We start from the raw sequence: 22,401 nt of genomic DNA on the forward strand, positions 1-22,401 counted from the left end.
AATGCCAGTTCCAAAGTCAATTTCCAGAGAGAAGTCCAGAAATGGTGGCTGAGGGGCACAGCAGCATCACTGAAATCAGTGTACAGCATCTCTTAAGGGGGTACATGGCATTGTTAGACAGGATTATTTTAACAAGAAAGAAAGAAGAACGACTAAAATACATTTTCAGTGGTACATCTTGAGCTAATGAAATTCCAAAGACTGAAAGCCACTTACTCTGGTTTTCATATTCAAAAACATGTTATTCACCTAATCAGAGTTAATAGAAATCTTTCCCCTGATATAACAATCAAGCTAACTCTCACACCTATACACAAATATATAGGTTAAACAAAGGGTCTAATGGATAACACACCATAGCAAATTCAGGGCGCATAATTTCAAGGAGAACAAGAGAAAAATAGCTAACAAGGAGAGAAAAAAATAGAAATGTCTCTGCACCTTAATTAGTCATGCTTCATTTAACACCAGGCACGCATTCTGAGAAATGCATCACTAGGCAATTTTGTCGTTGTGCAAACACCACAGAGTGTACTTAACACAAACCTAGATAGTACTACACACCTAGGTTATACGGTATTAATCTTATGGGACCACTGTTGTCTACTCGGTCAGTCCTTGATCAGAAGCGTCATTAGGAGGTACACGACTGTCGAGATCTAACATCTCTACCCCCAGCCGGTCTCTATGTGACTTTCAGAACACCACATTCTCTTAGTTTTCTCCTACTCTACTGCCCCTTCCTTAGTCTCCTTTGCTGGTGCTATCTCATTTCCTCAACCTCTTAATGTTGGTGTGCTCCAAGGCTCAGTCTTCGAGACTCTTCTCTCAGTCTACACTTATTTCCTTGGTGAGCTCATCTGGTCTCATGACTACTCTGGGCATTTCAAATTTAACTAGTTCAAAACCAAAACCAAACTCCTAATCTCTCCCCCTAAACTTGCTCCTTTACAGTCTTCACCGTCTCAGTAAATGAGAACATCATCCTTCTAGATGCTCAAGCCAAAAACTCTTGGGAGTCAACCAACCCTCATTCTGTTACACTCCATATCCAATCCACCATCAAACCCTGCTGGCTCTAGCTTACAAAAATATACCAGGTTAATGATCCCTTCTCACCACCTCCACCGCTACCGTCCTGGGCCAGGCCACCTCATCTCTTGCCTGAGACGATGTAATAGCCCCCTGACAGTTCCTCTGCTTCCACCCTTGATCCCTTATAGTCTGCTCTCAACAGAGCAGCCAGGGTGATCGTGTTTAAAATGTCAACGAGCAAGTTGCTGCATGGTCAAAAACCCCAATAGCCAGCTAGCTCTCCTTCCCACTCACAGCTCAAGCCTCACACAATCTGTTCCCCTGAAAGCTATCTGCCTCTTTGTTCCCTCCACTCCAGATACACAGGCCTCCACGCCCATCCTAGAGCCTGTCAAGCAAGATTCCATCTCAGCACCTTTACACTGGCTGAAAGGCTCTTCCGTTTAACTGAATGAACCAAGAATCCTGAATCAGGCACTTCCACGAACTATTGTGACACCTAATTCTCATAACAACCCTGCGAGGTAGGTACGGGCAGCGCCACCTTAGACTAGGAGAGTGAGGTTTCCAGGCCACCTATCCAACAAATGATGCAGTTGGGGTTCAGGCCCGGTGAGTCTGCACAGCACACGAGCTCCCGGTGAAGTTTTGGGGGTTAGCAGCAGGACTCAGCGATATTCCTCTGAAGGCGCCCGTTGACAGTCAGAGCAGGATACGAACAAAGGGCCGTGAGAGAAGAGGAGAAGCAGAAACGGAGAGACCCACGCGAGCGGGGTCGAATGGGACCGAGACCCAGAAGCCCAAGAAGCACGCACACACCGCACAGCACGCCACCCCTAGGGGAGACAGCAGCTCTGATTTCGATTAAAAAGTAACACCGGCCCGAGACCTAGCAGGTCCTGCCGCTCACCGGCAGCAGGTGTGCGAAACAGGCTGCAGTGAGCACGTGACGAAGCCAAACAGCGTCAACCCAGGTTTTCGTCAGGCCCCACCGAGGCCAAGTCTGTGAGGGCGGGGGCGGGGTATGACCCCGGAGGCGGGGTATTAAACTTCCGGAGGCAAAGAAAACAGTAACCAGCTTCTTCCCGCCTCCCTGTGGGGTGTGTGGGGCCACCGCACTCTATCCCGGAGGTTCTCGAAGAGGCCAGAGCGGCAGCCAGGGGCGGAGGGTGAGTGCCGGCCCTCACCACAGATTCTTCTGGCAACTTCTCGCCTACGCCCCGTTCCTCTCAGTGCCATCGTCACGACAGGAGACCCCAGCCCACAAGATCTCTCTCTTATCCCCCACCCCCAGCCATACCCGGGACCGGCCCCAGAGAAGCCCCACCCCCCGCAGTGGCCAGGGCGTGAAGAGCCCGCCTCACCACGGCTCCGGCCACGGCGTGGACGAGGCTTTCGTAGGACAGCACGGAAGCCATGAGTGCGGCGCCCCGCAGACCTAGCCACAGTTTTCCCGCAGGAGCCACAGCCAGCCCAGTGAGGAAAAAAGCTCTCCACCCTCTGAGGCCCGCCTCCACCAGAGCAACCGCTTCCGGGTCGCAGGTCGCCGGGTCTGCGGGCCCAAGGCAGCTGGGACGGGAAGACGGGAAACCGGGCCAGGGAACGCCCCTTGGCTCTGGTTGGCCCCGGGGGCGTGCGCGGGGCGGGGCCGTGCGGCGCCGGCTCCGCCACGTGGAGCGGTCGCACAGCCTGAAATCCCGCGGTCGCCTCCTGAGTCTCGCGGGACTTCCTTGCACTCCGGGACCCAGCCAGTCGTGGTTCACAACTAACCCATACCACTGGGACGGCAGAAAGTCTACGTGGTCTCCTTTCTCCACTTCCCTCCTTCACCTGACAAGCTGACGACAGGCAAGATGCGGGACTCAGGTTTTCCTGTTTCTCTGCGACTTATCTCGTATTTTCCTTCACTAGTATTTTGAAAGTCACATTTTGGTCAAGAGGAAATAAACGTTGATTGGACAGGGTTCTCCCCTCTGAAAAATCGTGGGGTGTGATAGGGAGAGAACTTGAACTTCAGGAGATTAAAATGATCAGATGTAGGTGGGAACACACTAGGCAACTGGGAAAATCGTTTAACCCTTTTTGGTTTCCTTTGAAAAATGACAGTGTTAATATTAACAACTCCACTTGCTACTTTAAGGATTACAAAAGCTAATTTATGTAGACTCACTTATAAACACTGAAGAAAAGGTTTTTCCATGTTGTAAAGTGAAGAACCAAACTACACAGAACTAGGAAAAGCACATTCACCTCTAACCTAGGTCATATTGTGAGGCGTGTGTCAGGACTCCACTTCTTTATTGGGGCACCATGATCATGTGTCTCTGCCAGCAAGTACCAGCAAATTTACTTTTATAATATCCTCGCTGATAATTCTTGAGTGCTTACTATATGCCTGGATCAGTGCTATATGCCCATTATGAAATTTACTCCCCAGGAGAGGGCCCGAACAATGTTTACTTGGTCGTGTTTTCACAAAATTTGCAGAAAAAATTTTAAGCGCCATTAAGATCTCTTTCCACATGAACTCTTCATGTAAGGTGATGCTAGCGACTGCAAGCTAACTGAAAGGTGAGTTGGGGGGACAGTTGGATTTAGTGCTATCTATTTATACATATGGTTAAGTTACTGCTAGACATCCTGATGTAAGAATGGCTTCCAGGATACTCCCACCATTCCCTAGGGTCATGACATGAAGGTGCAGAGGTCCAAGAGTCAAAGACAGGATTCTGGCACTGGACAGACAGAGCTGGTCCATTGTAAAATTTAAGCAGAGGACTAGAAGTTTTCATTGACCCTTAATCACACTGGAAGCTCTTTCCTGTCAAGAACATACTGGATTATGTAGCATACAGATTTATGAACACTTTTTGAATATCTTCCCTTTATGATGGTAATAGAACACAATAGAATTTATCAGAATTCCCATTGGTAGGGCACAAACGCATAGCAGAGAGCATGTCCATTTGTGTGAATTCTTTTGCATCCCAGCTATCAAAAAATATTTTGATCAAGATGGTATTTCATTCAACTGAAGAGTTATCATATAATGAATTTGCAGCGAAAAATGTAGCAATTACACAGGTATAGCACTTATTAAATGGAACGATTTGTGTAGTTGTTTATTTCCAATTTTTAAAAATAATTTTATTTGTAATGCTTATTTCCAATTTTTAAAAATTCTAACTTTGCATGTTCTAAACATTCACTTTTACAGCTTAGGATTCATAATTATGTATTACTTTCCTAAAAGAGGGCTCCCTCACTTATATAAAAGCACCAAGTCCCACACAGTCTAAACAGAATATAAAAGATTTAGCATGATTCTGTTTACCCCAAGTCATTTTAATAAGAGTTAAAGGAACCTAGCCAGAACTAATCATTTCATGTATGTTGCTTCTACACTGGCATATTTACGGTCAGCTTACTTAAACTGCCACCTGAAAATGTCCCAGTGACCCGGGTGAGTGAACTAAAGGACATCTTGATTGCATACCAGATACCTAGATTTCCAGAGCACCATACATGTGTTTGTACCACTCCTATTTACCTCCTTGCTATTCTGGCTCCACCTAATACTTAGAATCCACAATTTTAAAATCAGTATTTCACCTAAAGAGAATGTCAGAATTTTTAGTTTGTTAGACAACTTTATAGAAAATTGTGAATTTACACTCCCTCCAGCACTACACACAAGATCTTCCTGAATAATTGCCAAGATATTTAAAATTTGTGCCAACTTGACATGGCATACTGTTTAAGTTTGCCCTCTTTAAAGTTTAACAGCTATTGTTAATTATCTGTATTTGTTGCCTATTTAGGGTATTTTCCTCCCCAAACTATATGAACTCTATTTAAAGTATACTATATTGGTTGTAAATATTGGTACATATTGAACTTTTAAAATTACCGCACCATATTTTTTAAAACTAGTTTTTTCTCATCCCTGTCACAAGTGGACCAAGCACTTCCATTATGCTAGGTCCCATTATCAGGAGAAACCCATTGGAGGCGCACATCAACACACCAAGTGGTGTGTGATAGTCCTTATTTAACCAATTCCCCTCAAGTATACATTTTAGTTGTTTTCAATTTCTTAAATTAACTAACAATTCTGCAAGAGGCAACCTTGTACACAGAGAGGGGGAGCAGGGCATAGAATTTAGGAGGAAGACTTTTGAAGCCCCAAGCCTGGTGACAATCCCAGCTCCAGATATAATCAGGGGTGTTATCCTGGGCAATTTACTTACAGTGCTTCAGTTTCCTCATCTATATAAAATGGGGATAAGAGTACTTACCATTATGGTCATTATCAGAATCATCAGTCAATACTTGCAAACTGATTAAAGTGCTTGACACAGACTGAGTACTCCTTACCTGATTTATGTGCCTACTTGTGTGCATTAATTTTAGAGATTAGCAAATCTTTAAAAAATTTAAGTGTTTCTCCCTTATCCCCTTAGGCCAGTATTTCCTATTGTGACAGACGGCTAGTTGTTACCTCAGGTCATGTTCCCATTTCTTTCATAGTAGTAATTTTTTTGTTGGGCACGTGACCACACAGCTATGGGCTATTATTTTCTAGCTTTTCTTCCAGCTAAATATGGTCAAGACAAAAAAAAGCTGACTAATGGGATATGAACAGAAGTAATAAAACATTAAATCCATGTATTAGCCTCAGGATCTCAGCATATGCTTCCCTGGCGCCCTCTCCTGTTTCCTCAGGCTAGATGATGAGCACCACAGCAAGCACCTTTGGACCCAGAAACGGAAGCTACCTTTTGAGTATGGCAGAACTGCTTACTTCTGGACTGCTATCTGAAAGAAAAGTAAAGCTGTTTTACATAAGCTAATGTATTTTTAGGGGTGCTTGTTAATAGCACTTTATAATCTTAAGCATACTATGCTCAGTAAATAACATGAATGCTAGAGACATAAAATAGAACATGTGCTGAAAAAAAAGGGGGCAGAAAATGGGAAGAGGAAATATCCAGTTTGACCGTAAGTATATTTTTAACATGGCTAGAAATATCCAATAACTATATATTTTTGAGCAGGGGGGAAAGCCTCCTTTACTTTCCCTTCTTATAGCATTATTAGCACAAGAAAAGAACATTTCTGGTTTAGAAATGATATTGAGTTTCTATGAAAATGAAGAATGTATTTTGTATTTGTGGAACTTAAAAAGTCTAAAAGCACAGGACACATTTTCCAAAGACCAATTTTACTTTTACCCACTTCCAGTAATATTTGCGATGTCAGAATGTACTTAGGTAACGTATAGTTCAGTAAATCAAATGAATCCAGAAGCAACTGGTCTTCTTGAGTTATTCACAGCACACATTAGAAATTTTGAGAAAGGAGAACACACATTAACAAAAAGAACACTGGCAAGCTCAAACGCAAGTTTATATGCTGAGTATTTTTAAAGGGTTTAAAAAGCATGCTCAATTAGCATACAGCTTTTTCTCACTTATATAACAGATGCATTTCTATCTGCTTGTGGTACAGCAAAGGGTCAGAACCTGAATCAACTTACTTATGATTTCAGAAATGTGCTATTTCAGAAATGTGTATTCCATGGAATTTATTTCACTGCTCCTACCACTGATTCTTGAAATAAGCAAAGTAGAGAGCGTCTCATCCCTTGCAGTTGCTTTTAAACACTAGCACTTTAAATTCAAAGATAGGTAGAAACCTAGCAATTCCTGGTAGAGTGCCTGGACCGTCTTATTTAACATATGAATTGAATGTACAACAGAAAATGTATCATTTTCTTTATCCTTGGAGGAGAGGGAAAGAGAGAAAGTAAAGGTGAGGCTATGGTTGCAGTATTTAAGAGCTGAACTGGAGAACAGTGAATCTTTCATAATGCCAACAACTCCACAATGAACAACCACCATGGATCTCATCAATTTTATAATTCATGGTGGATCAAGAAGTTAGGTTCCCCTCTATGTATATCAATTAATTCGAACCTCATACTCTCCAAAATAGAAAGATGCATACTAGAAGATAAACTCTAACTGCAATAGTATTTCCTAAGTAGAAGACCAAACACCCAAGGGAATCCCTCCTTCCAACATCTTTGATATGGTAAGATTTCACTGAAGTGGAAATCTAACACTCCAATGTGAAATCTCTTGGCCAAGTAAGAAACTACAGCTGTTACGGATATTATGCTACATAGTCACTCTATGTATTACATATTAAATTAAACCCAGCATTAAATATGCTTGCACAATTATGCTGTGAATGATAGCAGTAATGATGCTAGTGAAAAAGGACGATCTTTAGCCCAAGAAGAGTAAGGAGAAAAAAATGTGAAAACAAGTAGAAAGCAGACAAAGAGTTGGGCATTTTCTGATAAGGAAAAGTCATTTTAAACCTAGAAATATAAAAAGAAAAGTCTCCCCTTATTTCCCCTATGTGGAAATAATATGAAACATTTATTTTATATATCAGACAAGAACAGAACTAAGAAACCCAACTCTACTGCAGCATTATAAAATCATCCCTTCACCACAGTGTGAGATCTAAACACATTGACACAAGGGTACATGCTACATAAAATGTAGTAAGACTGTGGATGCCCTGCCAAGTACTTCCAGTCCCTACCCAGGTTCTACTGCAATACTGGTGGTCCCAATAGTTTTATTGAAATAAATCATTTTTGAAAAAATAAAGCATTTAAAAGGACAAATCAAAATGCCTCAGCAACCGTATATACCCAACTCAGACTTTATCTACTCAAATGTTGTATTTGCCTCCTGCTAATAAACCTTTATTTCATTCAAACTGAGTAATAACTCTTCCATACCGAAGTATCTTTCTCGCCCAATTAATTCAAAGGAAAAAACTGAAATGATTAATAAAGAAAAATGGAGGGATTTAACATACCCTTTTAATTTGTTTTTAAATATTTTTAAGGTTTAAAAAGTGTTTAAAGTTTGTCATTCCTAGTAGGAAAACATTATCTGAATGAATACCCTAATGGCAAACCACTGTAAAATCTTTCAGCTGCATTTGGGGCAGAGGGGTAGGGATTATCTTCCAAGCACCCCAGCTTTCTTCACGAGAAGGTCAGAGGTACACTGGTTTGGATTATTGCGACATCCATTAGGTGATCTAAGTTGCTTTTCCTTCAGCAAGGGCTTTATGTGTCAGAAGGGCATTATGCTTGACCTCCAAATTTGGCTGATAATTTACTGATGAGATTCATAACCTTTGGGTTGCTCTGATATTTTGACATATTTGCTGGGTTCTGGGCCACATCCTGGAAGGCTGCCATAACTTCTGGATCCTGCAAATGAAAGTTATTTTTTTTTAGTATTTAAAAAAGTGTTCTATGGGCCAACAAGTTTATTATCCCAAATCCTATCTCTATTTAGATCTATAATTTTGTCATGGCCAAGTTAACAGGGGTTTGGACAAGTTCCTGAAGTATAAATATTATTAATGTGTACTTCAAAGTCAAACTCAATTATATCACTTTAACAAGATAATGAAAAAAGAATATACAATTTTGATAGAAAAGGACAAATGGCAATAATTACCAACTATTACACAGTATTTCCTATAAACCAATTTTTAAAAACTTAAGCTACTCACTCTAAGAAAATGAGCATTGCAACTGCACAATTAGCTATTTGGTAATTTAGATCAGTAACACCTGGCTAACAGAGTAACCTTTGTTTCCACACAGAATTATCAAAGAAATGCCTTAGTGACATGAAGTCCAACTACGTTCTTCTGAGTCTTACCTGCATGGCTGCAAGAACCTCTGGATCACTAAGAATTTCATTGAGCCCAGGCATCCCTGCCATTCCAGGCATGCCCCCTCCCATTCCAGGCATTCCTCCAGGAAAAGTACCAGGCATTCCCCCAGGAAAGCCACCTGCAAGAATAAATGAAAGAACTGTATAGACACCAACCATATTCACAAGTAGTCTGATAGTGTACTATTTCTTTCCAGATTAAAATAACACACACTCCCATGAGCATGCACAAAGAACAAGGGTGTTACTAAACACAAAGCAGTCTGACCATTCTAACTGGATGTAACAAGACAATTTTTACCTTCAAATTTTCTCTTAAAAAATAAGGCTAGAAATCAGACTTTGCTACTTTCTGGATTCATTTTTTTCCTACGGATAAAACTGTTAAAAAAGAAAACTAATCTTACCTTAAAACAAAGAGACAGCTAACCGTCCCTTGGAATTACAAAATTAAAAAGTCTAACAAATCATCTTGGTTATGTTATATCTTATCTTCTCATTCTTTAATATTGTCTGTTTCAACTAAGTTAATTCATGTTTTTCTTTTTTTTTTAACTATACTCCTCTAGTGCAGTTATTCCTTCAAGAACTCTATGAAATGCTTGTTATAAAAAGCCGTGAATTTTTATCTCCACCCCACAGAGAATAAAAATATCTGAGGGTGAAACTGAAAATCTGCATTTTTAACAAGCACTCCCTGGTGTTTCTTCTTTACATTGAGAACAACGCTCTGTAGAGCGAAAAGGATTTAATTCTCCCAGTATCATTTTGGATTATAAACCTGAATTATTTTCTACTCAGTTTTCCACTACCATAAACCTTTATGTCCATAGGAGATATTCTGAAATCACAATTTTGCCAATATAGGGACATCCTAAAGGGAAATACAGGTAACATTACTGTATTCTCCAGATCAAGAGTCTCTACAAGTACAGCCCTCATAAAAAAGAACCACAGATAACAGTCACTTCCACCTGGCTCAACAATTCAAACATGCTGATAAATAACTAACAATCACAGATAAGGAAATCTAAGGGGGCCTGAAAACAACTGGCTTCTCTAGCAGCCCCGACTGACTCTGAAAACCTAGTTTCTACCCAAGAAAAAATTACTGGCCCAGGGCAACAACAGTTAACCAGTTAACCAGTCAAATCTAGGTAATAAAATCCATAAAACAAAATATTATCTCTAGTTCTAGTCCACATTAGTGGTCATTTTCTAAAACAAAGGTACCTGACATAAGATTATTTATTTTTTAAACAGGAAGTAAGCTATGAACTAGAATTTATTTTCTTGCTTTTTCTTCAAACAGCAAGTCATCCCCAATATTTTTTCTTTTTAGTTGCTTGGCCCTTGCTTGACCTTGAAGAGTAAGAGGCTACCTTTACCTTTTCTAGCCACTGCCCATAGAACTAAAGTTCTAGCCAGTGGCATAAGCGAAGCAGTGTGTACCTGTGTCTATAAACCTTCCTTAAGAGAAAGCTGGTTACTACTAAATAGCTGGAGGCTGCTAATTCCCCACTGGGATTACAAACTTTTAAAAAGCTCCTCCTGAAATTCATATAAATTTCACACTGCCTCATTCAGGAAATATTCAAAAATTAGTCTGAGTGCCTTTCTAACTGCCCTTCTACCTGTATCGTATTAGGCCTCTGCTATCATTCCAGGCTTTGCCTCACTAATAATTTCTGATCATTTAACATTTGCAAGAAAAGGGAAGAGTGTATATTATTTTTACACTGGACTCAAAACATTTGTTGTGCTTAATAACCGCCTACAGTGCTTTTACCTACTATCTCATGAATATCAATTTATAACAGAGTAAAATGATTATGGCAATTTAGAAATACTTAGAATACATCATAATCAATACTTACAGTCTTTTAATAAAGTACAATGCTCAGGCCTCAATGAATGTCAGCTAATTTGAGAAAGCATACTGCTCAAAGTGTGAGGAAAATAATATACTGTATTTCCACTAACATAAAAATTTTAATGAGAATGAAACTTTCTAGAGGCTAACATTCTTAAGATTCTTCAGTGTTCTAGGGACTAATGGTGCCAAATATAATAGACATATCTGAGACTCCAAATAAGAATATTCTCCAATTATTAACAATACTAATAGTTTTAATTTTTCTTTAAAAATACCTTGAAAAGAGCCATACTGAGCTCCTGATTGTCGTCTGGCTTCTTCCTCCTTTGATACAAAAAAGAAATAAATTACATAAGTGGAGCGGGGACAGTCTGCTGTCCACCCCTACCCATGAACAATGATGAAAAAATTACAAAAGAAGTTAGTAGAGGACTTACAAGAATGGCAAGTTTCAAATGGCAATACTGGACTAAAGGACACAGGCCATCCCACCCCACCCTCAAACAATCTCCAACTGGATTCTCAGTGAGCATTACTTTCGATAACAGTTTCAAGAGCCATTTTATTTCTACTTTGAGGAGGAAAAAAAACCTGGAAAGCCATTTACAGTCTGTCCATGCTTATAAAAACTGTAAATTCTTACTGCTTTTAAAACTCTCTAATGAAAGCACATGCTTAGATTACTAAGACTGTCAGGACTTTTGCTTCCAAGGTTCATCTTTTCCATAATCTCCCTACATGACTCAACAACAAATACAACTGGAGATTTACTGATTTGTTTTGTTGTTAAAGACAAAATTGAAGAAAATACACATAAATTCTCTCATAACCAGTTATAACAAGGACATAAATAAATGTAAAAATTACTTTTGAAGATTATAAACTATAATCCTAAAAATCAAGCATGATGCTTAAAAATATTAAATGACAAAAAATAAGGCTATAATATTATATAATTATAATACAACTGTATGTCCTTTAATTCAACAGTGTTGGAAATAAGTAGATGAAAACTGATAGCAATGCAAAAAGCTAATACAGAAAAAAACTAAGAGAAACCTTAAGAACAGCAGCAACAATACTGTGAATGAATTATGGGTAACTTTTACCCTAATTTTTATATGACTTTGTAACGAAAAATAAAAACAGCTAGAGTCAATTTTAAATAGCTATGAATGCACTGCTGGAACAGCAGGAATCATAAAACTTAATAAATCAAGGCAAGCACCCGCAAGAAAACAAACAATGCTGCAAAGTTTTACTTACTTGACTGGGAAAAATTCCTGATTTTAGAAGGACATAAGAATATAAATTGGTGAAATAGAAGCTCACTTAAGAATTTAAAGACTAAACATAGCCTCACAAATTCGGGATAATGAAGGGAAAGAAAACTCCCTTTTAGTAGCATCATTAGCCTAACAGAACTGCAGCCAGCATTAAGAAAGAGCCAGGAATTAGAAAGACATCCTAAAAACTCTAATCTACTATATTTTCCCCCTTAATGGTTTAGCTACGGAAACTTTACCCTCTGGGCTCTCTCATGTTCTTCCCGAGCCTTCTTCACCCTTTCCATTCTTTCTTTGATCTCTCGCTCTTCACGTTTTCGCTCATACTTTCTCCGATGTTCTGCAATTTTCTGAGCCTAGGAAAAAAGAGCCACAGAAAAATAAAAGCTAAATAAGGTGAACACAAATCAACAGCTTTGTTAAAGAATTACTTTTCTTTGTGGAGAGGTGTTCAATTCAACATAGTTCTGAATAATGACAGTTAGATTTACCTTATAGAAAAGGACCTGACACAACTCAGGCTTTAACCAGTCCACTGTGAAACAGAGGAAAGAGGCTGGGATTTGAAGTTAGAAGTGTTATAAATCTCAAACAATTAACTAGTGCAAGGATGACAATCAAGTTTCAAATTGCATCACAATTCTTGCCTAATACCTGCCATGGGAAGGCAGAGATCTGGAACGCATATATCACTTATTTGCCACAGTCTACCGTAAAATAAGGGCAGAGGGGAAGAGAAATATGTAAGCCTTACAGAGCTGCTATAAGGATTAAGAAAGAAAGTATATGTACCAGGTATTGGTACATAGTCCGTGCCAAATATTTGGAATCTATTATTTATTCAGAGAATAAACTACAGAGACTCAGATTCAACTTTTACCTTAGCTTGTTTATGATTATTTTTAGAATTTTTTCTAGAATATCTCACATAATAACCTTGCTGAGTTAGCCCTATTATGAAAAAAAAAAAAAAGAAATCAAATAGTCTCTGATGGTAGATAAGTGAAATTCAATAAAATTTCTGCTATCATAAAATCTTTGAGAATAAATTCCTGGTAGTATAATTTGCCACACAGCTGAGGGATTTACCATGCAAATGCATGAAAATCATTTTAACTAACAATTTTAGACAGAAATTATCTTAATAGAATATTCCAGCTTTTGGATTCAATATTAACATTTTAAAAAGGTTGAAACTTTTTAGTTCCACGGAGCCCTCATGCTTTATTCAGTGGCTTTATACACCTATAAAATATAAGGATAGACCAGACTCAATCTTGGGTCACATTTTATAGATTTTCTATTTCTTTCCTTGCTGTAAACTTGCTGCCCCCTTTTCCGTTTCTAACTTTCTGGTTATAATTCTACTCTAAGCTTACAAACAAAGTAATAGAGCTTGCTATACTACACCATGAGAAATGAAAGCATGAAAACCTAATAAGATTTCCTGAGTTGAGCACAAACTTCATGGATTACAGATTACAACTTCCAAATGTCTGCTTCTGTATATCTGTTTTGAAGGTAAGTCACTGCTGGGGCTAAGACTAGAGCCATGGAGTATTACAGTAATGACTTTCCCTTTCTCTACTTTAACATACCCTCGGTTGAACTTCCTTCAGCATTGCGCTAGCATCTTCATCATAATCCAGTTTACAGGCAAGAGCAAGATCATGGGCTGCTTCTTCCCAGTGGCCCAGAAGTCTAAAAAAGATTTAAATTCATTTTAGGAGCCTTTTATATATATTCACTTCTGTGGCATAGTGTCTTTCTTCCCTATTATAGAAAAGGATTGTTACAGAAGAGCTTTAAGCTAAATACTGAACTATAAATTTTCAGGAACTAATTTCTATGTTATATTCTATAAAAGTTTGAAGAAATTTAAATTTCCTTTATAACTCTAAATCTGTTCTACTAAAAAATGTTTAAAAACTTTAAAAAAGTAGCTTTCTTAACTCAGAATATCATGAAATAAAAAAAAAACTATGTGAAGCCACAACTTTCAACTCATCAAAAATAGGATTAACATGGGGCTGGCCCCGTGGCCGAGTGGTTAAGTTCGTGCGCTCCGCTGCAGGCGGCCCAGTGTTTCGTTGGTTCGAATCCTGGGCGCAGACATGGCACTGCTCATCAACCCACGCTGAGGCAGCGTCCCACATGCCACAACTGGAGGGACCCACAACGAAGAATGTACAACTATGTACCGGGGGCTTTGGGGAGAAAAAGGAAAAAGAACCAAAAAAATCTTTAAAAAAAAGGATTAACATGATGATGGGGCTGGCCCGGTGGCACAGCGTTTAAGTGCGCACGTTCCACTTCTGCGGCCCAGGGTTTGCTGGTTCGGATCCCAGGTGAAGACATGGCACCGCTTTGAAAACCATGCTGTGGCAGGCATCCCACATATAAAGTAGAGGAAGACAGGCACGGATGTTAGCTCAGGGCCAATCTTCCTCAGCAAAAAGAGGAGGATTGGCAGCAGCTGTTAGCTCAGGGCTAATCTTCCTCCAAAAGAAAAAAAAAATGTATATTTAACATGCTACCTTCTATAAGATAGAAGATAAAACAATAGATGTGTGCACATTTTATTGAAAATGGAAAGAAAGGCTAAATTAAAAATTAAAGGTTGGTCGGGGTAGGTGAGAATTGAGTAGAGGGGATAGCAATGGAAATGAGACTTCTCTGGGTATATTTGTTAACTTGGTTTTGGCTCTTTAAACCTGCAAACATTTCACATACTCAAAGAAGAAAATTAAATCAGAAAGGATGGAAATAAAGCAAACTCTAAACCTCAATATAAAAAGAAATAAAAAGAGGCTAATTGTTTTTCACATTGACAACATAAACCATACAGAAAAAATTAATTCAAGTAACTTTTAAAACAGTATTGTGACTGTATATCTTAAATGGAATATATCCTAAGGATAAGAACTGCAAAAAGAACTTTAAACTTTACTTAGAAGGTATATCATTTTTAAGGCATGATTCTAAAACAATTTTATGTGTATCGAAGGAGAATGCAAGGATAATGCAAGTAAGTAAATAGGGACAAAAATTTTGAGTCTAGGAGAATAGGGTTAAAAATACTTAATGTTGAATCCTAATGGAACATATCAGTATAAACTCAAAATTTTGTAACTTTTTTCCTTAAAACCATTATTTTTAACATGTTTTTTCTAACTCTGTCATTGAAATGAACAGAGTAATGCTATCTAGGAAGAAATGAACACACCTACTGGCCAAACTTTAGTTTCTATAAATATAATCCCCACTAAAATGAACCATGAATTCTTCCATATTGAGCACGTATTACTTTAAAATTAAATCTTTAGGCAATTTTGGGGATTTTTTAGAAAGCATAACAAAACATCAGATTTAAATTTAAAGAGTTCTGAAAATAATTAAACTCCACTATTTACCTGTGCGCTTTCCCTCGCCATTTGTAAGGCTGAGCTGAATCAGGATTTATTTCAATAGCTCTGTCACAGTCTCGGATGGCAGCATTTGGCTTCTGTAATTTGACGAAGACACTAAAAAATAAGTATGATATTAAGAAGTATTCATTTCAAACAATAACACCTTCGGAATCGCCACAGAAGCAATTCTATTTAAATAAATGAGCAGAAATTATTCACTAGGGGATGCTTTTTTGTTTAGAGTTCTCACCTGGCTCTCTTGGCATACAGAATGGCCAAGCGGGGATTCAGCTTGATGGCATCTGTGAACAAGTCAATGGCTTTCTGTAGTTCACCTAAAGTAAATCAAAAGTTATTGAAAAATAGGAGGATAAAAAATATTAATAAAAACTGTTGCTCTTTTATCCAAATAGTCTTTCACATTTTTCATTTAGTCCAGGAAAAAAAGACTAGTTTCTAAATACACAAAACTGGCTCTTCAAAGCAAACTTTGCCACACTTACACTGTAAATCACTCAAGACAGAGACAATTTTTGGTACACAACCCCTTAAAAACCAGTAGAATACAACATTCTTAGTAGGACTCATATTGATTTTTTTAATTAAGAAAAAATAAAAGGATAAAATAAATCAATTTTATTCTATTAATGAAACTGTCTTTTATCCATTGAGTTAAAAGGATAAAATTAAACTTATGAAGGAAAATGTATCCATATTAAATCCTTAGCGCTGATTAAAAAAAATTTTACTATTTGAATTCACAGGAAGAGCATAAAAATTCAAGAAAACTTGAATTCATGAACACCACAACCCACATTTTAAATTCATTTATTGTATACTATTCTCATAGCTTCTTTACGAGTCCCTTCACTGAAGTCATTCAACAGATAAAACGTGCTATAGAATTAGAACAGCACTTTGCACAAAGTCTAATTCTTGGACACAGGAAACAGGGAGGCAAGACAAACACAGAATTTTAAAGTAAATGCTACAATTCACTTTGAAAAATATATTTACCCAGCGACTAACTGTGTAAAGGATCTTATGAGAACTCATGAAACAACGCAGAAAAAGGTGCAGTCTTATTAGTCGCTGCTAGGAGTCTAGGAAAATAGTGTATATTACAAGTTATTACACTTGGATCTAACAAGCAACTGACACCTACCATGTTCAAAACTGAACTCTTAATTTTTACTCCATCTCTAAATCTATTCCCCATCTTTATATTCCCAACTAAGTAAATGGCTCCTCCACTCAGTCTAGTTTAGAGGTTGGCCAACTTTTCTGGAAAGGGACATATAATTATTATTTTAGGCTTTGCAGACCATAAGAACCGTAACAATTCACCTCTGTTGTTGTAGTGGGAAAGCAGCCACAGACAATACACAAATGAATAGGTATGACTGTGTTCCATTAAATTTTTATGGAAACAGGAGGCTATAGTTTGGCAACTCCTGATCTACCTGAAGCCCAAAACCTTGGAGTCATTCTTGACTCCTCAGTCTAAAACCTAACACCTTTTATTTCTACTTTCAAAATATATCCAGAATCTAACCACCTCTCACATTACCACCCTAAGCCCCAAGGTTTCCACACTGTGCACCAAGGAGGCCACAGGACCATTGGTTTGTTAGCACCGCACAAACTACTGGTTGAATACAGTTCACAGTTTCAATACTGGATTACTACATTCCGTTTTATGTCTTTGAAAAACTGTTTTTTTAGTAGTTGCTATGATAAAAAGCTAGAATTGCAGAAAAGTAGAGATGTGGAACAGGAAGTGAGAGTGGCAGTGTCCAATCTGATTCCGAGATCTGAGAAGCTGCTTAGTGCTCAACATATCTACACCGCTTCTTAGAAAATAAACATGGTTATTTAAGAATGAAATTAAATATATTTGCTTACAAATTATGTATTATTTTTTCAAACAATCACTAACTTGTTAGGACACATATATTTATTAAATTGTTTGGACCTGACTACACTATAAACGAAACTCTTAGGCATTTCTTTTGGCCTAGGGGTGCTGTGAAAAAGTCAAGATAGTAAGAGCACTGTAAATAGGGGAAGTTTGAGAACCTTTGCCTTAATCCAAGCCACCATCATTAGCCACCTAGACTACAAAATAAGACTCACTTTCTTGCTTTCCCTCTGTGGGGTCATGAAAACACACCTTTGATCTGTTGTGGGGAGCATAACTGATTGAGAACTCCATCTTCTGTGCTCAAGGCTATACTTCATAAGCTGCTCCCAGCTAATTACTGAACACAGCAAGGATACCAAGGCAGGGCCATTCTTATGAGACGTGCAGCTCCTGTAATGGCAACTTTGGCTTGCCAAGACTTTTTAAGAAACATATCCACAGCAGAGGACTTCTCCTACAAAGGAGTAAGACCTACATGATCGCCTTCCCAGACTCCTCTGATTCTCCCTGCTTCCCCATTTTCCCTCACAGGTATTTTCCTAATGTATCTCTAGCACATCCACTCATGTTTTGGCTTCTACTTCTCCAGCGAACTAACATACCCTTACTGGCCCCTACAACCTGATCTACATAAAGCAGTAAGAATAATCCTTTTCAAAAGTAAATTCACCTCACTATGAAACTCCCCTTGTCAAAAAAAAACCCTCAATAGCTTCCCATCATCCTTAATGCTAAAATCCTAAGTCCGTCGGCAGGATCTACAAAAGTTCTTTTAGTGATTTATCTATCTATCCTCCTCACCACTTTCCCACTACCCCACCTCCCCATCACCCATCACCCACTCCCAGGCGCTTCTCTGACCTTAATTCTAACACTCTTACCCCTTCACTTACCACACTCCAGCTACACTGGCCTTTCTGCTATTCCTTGAATATGTAATCATCCTACTCACTCTCCCGGTTAGCCCCTCTACTTGTTCTTCCCTGTCTCAAAAGCCCTTCTTCACATGGCTTGCTCCTCTCATGTCGTCAGATGCTTTCCTGACCACCCTGTGTAAAATATAGCTTCCATCACTCACTATCCCTTTACTCAGCTCTACTTTTCTTCATAGCACTTATTACCACCTGACATTCTATTATCAATTTTGTTTTGTTCCCCAGTAATATGAGGTCCATGAGATAAACAACTTGGTCTGTTGTTTCCCATTGTTTATCAGCATCTGAAACATGGTAAACCTTCAACAAATATTTGTTGAATAAATATATTAACTGAAAAGCATAATAAACTCCTCATGACTCTAATAGGTAGGTACCATTATCCTTATTTTACAAAGGAGGAAACAGAGGCAGAGAGAGTAAATTCTCTAAGTTTACCTAGCTAGTAAGTGCCAGAGCTGAGATCCAAACCCAGGTACTCTGGATCCATAAGTCCAGTGTCTAACTATATTCCTGCCTCTCTAACCCCAGGGAGGGCCTGAACCTCCAATCCCTACCTCAGAGTACTAGTGTTTTATCCCTTTAGGATATACTATAAAATTGCGCTTATTCTAAAATTAGAATGAGGTTAAATTTACACATGAACATAGCTTGGAAAGAAATATAAAAAACAAGAACGTGACTTATTAGGTGTTGGCAGTTCATTTTCATTTTGTTAAATATTGCTAAGGCAATAAGTAAGAAAATGAATTTCAAAAAAATACAAGACAATATGCCATAATAAGTGACAAAAATAATGAATTGACAGTACAGCACAGTAAGATCCCAGACAAGCTGAAACCCCTCTGAGCCCTCAGGTTATTCATTAATCTGTAAAATGGTAGTAGTATGAGGTTTTCATGAAATAATGCACATTAAAACATAGTAAAATTGCCAGACATATTGAAGGCACAAAATAAATGCTAGATAAATAGAAATCTTAGGTGGTAGGGGAAAGAAGAAAAGCGTCTGGAAAAGGAATAGTCAGAAAGAGAAGTGACGGAGATCAATTAATGGGTGTGAATTAAAAGTCGAAACAGGTGAAGAAAACCTTTACAGAGAAGCAGCAGAGCACAAGAAAAGGAACATTCCAGGACAGTGAGGCCTGGCTAGAATGGAAGGTTAATATTTAAGAAGAAAAGAACAAGGTTGGGAAGGCAAAATATGGGCTCCAACTCTGGCAAGTCTAATGCTACAATGACGACCTTCAAAACGTACGCAAAGTTGCAGGTTAAAAGCAAGGGAGTGTGTAACAATAAAAAGTACTTCTAAGTAAGAATAATCTAGGGACAGTGAACAGAAAGCAATAAAGGAAACATATCTCAGGTAGGCAAACTACTGAGGCAATTTTAATAGTATAAACATATGATAAGGACCTAAACTAAGAAGGTGGTGGCATTACAAAAAAGTGAAGTGAATGTATTTGCCAACTTGGAACAGTAATGAATACTGAATTCATTCTAAAATAAAACTTCAGTTATCTTCTAAGTCTAGGGATGAAGGCCAAATGCACATCAGCATTACACAACAGCATCTGTTCAACGACGGCACTGTGATATACTACCATCCAGCTAGGAGGGGGGTTTACACAGTACCCAAGTTAATAAATGATTTGTTCTTATACATTATAACTGATTAAACATTATACTTAATAGTATCAGCACTCTCCCACTCTTACAGGACTTTCTGAAGAGGCTCTAACATGCAGAGACTAGAACAAGACTGTTATGCCTATGGACATTATTTGTTAAGTGTGTTACTATAAAAAGCTGAGGGCCACTTTTCTAATACCACTTTTTTTTGAAAGCCTTTCACCTTTTTAAAAGCCTTTTCTCCATAAAGAAACACCATGATACAGTCAGGAAAGCAGAGTCTTTGAGTCCCATCAGGATCTGTCCATGCCCTGAGCAAGGTAATTAATTCCTCAGTGATTTCAGCATCTATGTCTATCAGTGGGGAAGGGGTGGATACAGAAAATAACACTTTCTTCAGTATAAGATACTCAATAAATTTAAGTTTACTTTCCCACTATTTAACAGTTACTGCAGTAGAGAAGAAAATATTCAGACTACCATAGAAATGTAGCAAAGAGAAAAAAAAATCACTCACCATCATTTAGGGCATCAATGGCAGCCACTTTTTTATCATTTGCCTGATCCATCATCTCCTCGGTTATCTAGGGGGAAATTGAAGGTCAACTTAGAAATAGTCGAGAAAGCAGAAGAGGAGGAAGGAACTTGGACTTTCCTAGGGAAGGGGTAGTCACAACTCCCACTTTCATTCCTTTTCCCCAGTCTCCAAGGAGCAAAGAGGATAATGATGATAACTGATTTGTAAGAAATTATACAGGATGAGCTTTAATCTTTCACACTAAACAATAAATTTCACTCCGTACACTCTGCCTTACACATGACTTTTGCTGCCCTCCATCCTAACCTGAGCAAGTGGTTTTGCCCTTACCAACTCCTTCTTGGTTATTCACAAACACTAAAACTCAATCTCCTCACAAAGGGCTAACTAAAGCTAGTTCCTTTTAGGCTTGATTCTTCAGAAAAGAAACATCTAACTCTTTTGTTTCAACAAACATCTACTGAGTACCTATACTAGACAGAACAATCGCTGTGCAAGACTGCTGAGAGTACGATTAATAGTAACAAAAACTTACAGCAAACATCCTACCTAAAATGGGAAGTTAAGAAGCAGTTTCTTTAACTAAAGGAAAAAAGTCCACTCTATCACCACTACTGTGTAAAATATTACCGGAGGTGCTGGCTAATTCACAAAGAAAATGAGCTGACCGGTTTAAGAATAGGAAGGAAAGTACCAAGCTGTCTTTAATTATATTTTAATTTGCCTAGAAAACCCCATGGAACTGACAAGTTACTGGATCTATCAGGATAATTCAATAAAGTTCTCAGAAACTAACAGCAACATAAAAACAAACCCAGAGTTCCTCCACATCAGCAAAAATCGATTACAAAATATAAAAGAAGAGCACATTATAAGAGCTCATTATAAGAGCACACAAGACTTTTACGGGGGTGGGAAGAGTAAAATTCTATTAAAGGAGACAAGATATATACCATGTTCATGGAAAGATTTTGACTATTTCAAGTATCCCCAAGTTACTCAATAAATTTAAAGTAATTCCAACAAAAATTCCTATAAGTTTTAGGCAAACTTTAAAAACTTTTCAAAAGAACAAAGACAGACAGACTACCAGATAGTAAGATATCCTACAAAGCCAGGGTAACTAAAAAAAAAAAAAAGAAAAAGATGACTGGTATGGGAATATGGTGCACATGATACCCTGAACAAGTCTAAAAACCACCTTTTAAAAACCATCTTTGACCGGGGCTAGCCCCGTGGCCGAGTGGTTAAGTTCGCGCACTCCGCAGCAGGTGGCCCAGTGTTTCGTTAGTTCGAATCCTGGGCGCGGACATGGCACTGCTCATCAGACCACGCTGAGGCAGCGTCCCACATGCCACAACTAGAAGAACCCACAACGAAGAATACACAACTATGTACTGGGGGGCTTTGGGGAGAAAAAGGAAAAAATAAAATCTTAAAAAAAAAAATAAAAAAATAAAAAAAAAATAACCATCTTTGACCTAAGAATGTAGAAATCCTCAGGGAACAAGATTAAATAATGGCTTGAAATTCAGCGAGGTAGCCAAGTGCTCCATCTGCTTTCACCTTTGTAGCAGGAGTCGAACCTGGTGACCTTGCAATTCTGTTTTTGAAGGTAGTGCAGGACACATGAAACAAAGTCTAGATTCAGGTAAAGAGAATGTATGGTGTCTAATCAGACACCCTTTAAAATAAATCTAGAACTCTAAATGCCTATACCTGCAAGCATAATGGTAAACCAAAAGTAAACCTATTCGAAAGAAAGGGACAATGAGTAGAGAAGAAAAAAAAATCTCCCCTGGAAATTCATAACCACAAATCAGCCTTTCTGCTGGAATTCACATTACTTGTATAGTTAAACAGACCACAACAAGACCATGCTGAGAATTTAAAGTGGTTCTTGAGTTGGTAGCACCAACTCAGTGTCTTGATGGAAGCAAACATATCCCTCTTTGGAGGAACACACCTTCTACCCAGGCCTCAAAAAC

General features: G+C 38.4%; 2 protein-coding genes and 1 long non-coding RNA gene across 14 annotated transcripts in view; 1 reads left to right on the top strand and 2 right to left on the bottom strand.

Moving 5' to 3' along the window:
• SLC25A17 (solute carrier family 25 member 17) overlaps positions 1–2,779 on the bottom strand; it is a 38,455-nt gene extending 35,676 nt beyond the window's left edge. For 2 of the 12 annotated variants that reach the window (XM_070599472.1, XM_070599470.1), the window contains exon 1: positions 1,580–2,562. Coding sequence is in view for 1 of the 12 variants with exons in the window: in XM_008519779.2 (XP_008518001.1) it covers positions 2,400–2,453 (54 nt within the window). In the remaining 11 variants the exon portion in view is untranslated. Of the gene's footprint in view, positions 1–1,579 lie in introns of all 12 variants that reach the window. The other 10 variants (XM_008519779.2, XM_008519780.2, XM_008519782.2 and 7 more) reach the window with 10 other exon arrangements.
• Positions 2,640–9,283, top strand: LOC103550734 (uncharacterized). The gene is made up of 4 exons (XR_011534528.1): positions 2,640–2,883; positions 3,473–3,606; positions 5,761–5,864; positions 8,741–9,283. It is a non-coding gene; the product is annotated as an uncharacterized lncRNA (long non-coding RNA).
• The window catches only part of ST13 (ST13 Hsp70 interacting protein), a 28,452-nt gene continuing 12,291 nt past the window's right edge, over positions 6,241–22,401 (bottom strand). The window contains exons 5-12 of the mRNA XM_008519783.2: positions 20,393–20,459; positions 15,636–15,720; positions 15,389–15,499; positions 13,574–13,676; positions 12,215–12,331; positions 10,965–11,013; positions 8,799–8,932; positions 6,241–8,338 (exon numbers count right to left, since the gene is read on the bottom strand). Of these exons, the coding sequence (XP_008518005.1) occupies positions 8,210–8,338; positions 8,799–8,932; positions 10,965–11,013; positions 12,215–12,331; positions 13,574–13,676; positions 15,389–15,499; positions 15,636–15,720; positions 20,393–20,459 (795 nt within the window). The 3' untranslated portion in view covers positions 6,241–8,209. The remainder of the gene's footprint in view (positions 8,339–8,798; positions 8,933–10,964; positions 11,014–12,214; positions 12,332–13,573; positions 13,677–15,388; positions 15,500–15,635; positions 15,721–20,392; positions 20,460–22,401) is intronic.

Source organism: Equus przewalskii, chromosome 29 (assembly GCF_037783145.1).
Source record: "Equus przewalskii isolate Varuska chromosome 29, EquPr2, whole genome shotgun sequence".
NCBI lineage: Eukaryota > Metazoa > Chordata > Mammalia > Perissodactyla > Equidae > Equus > Equus przewalskii.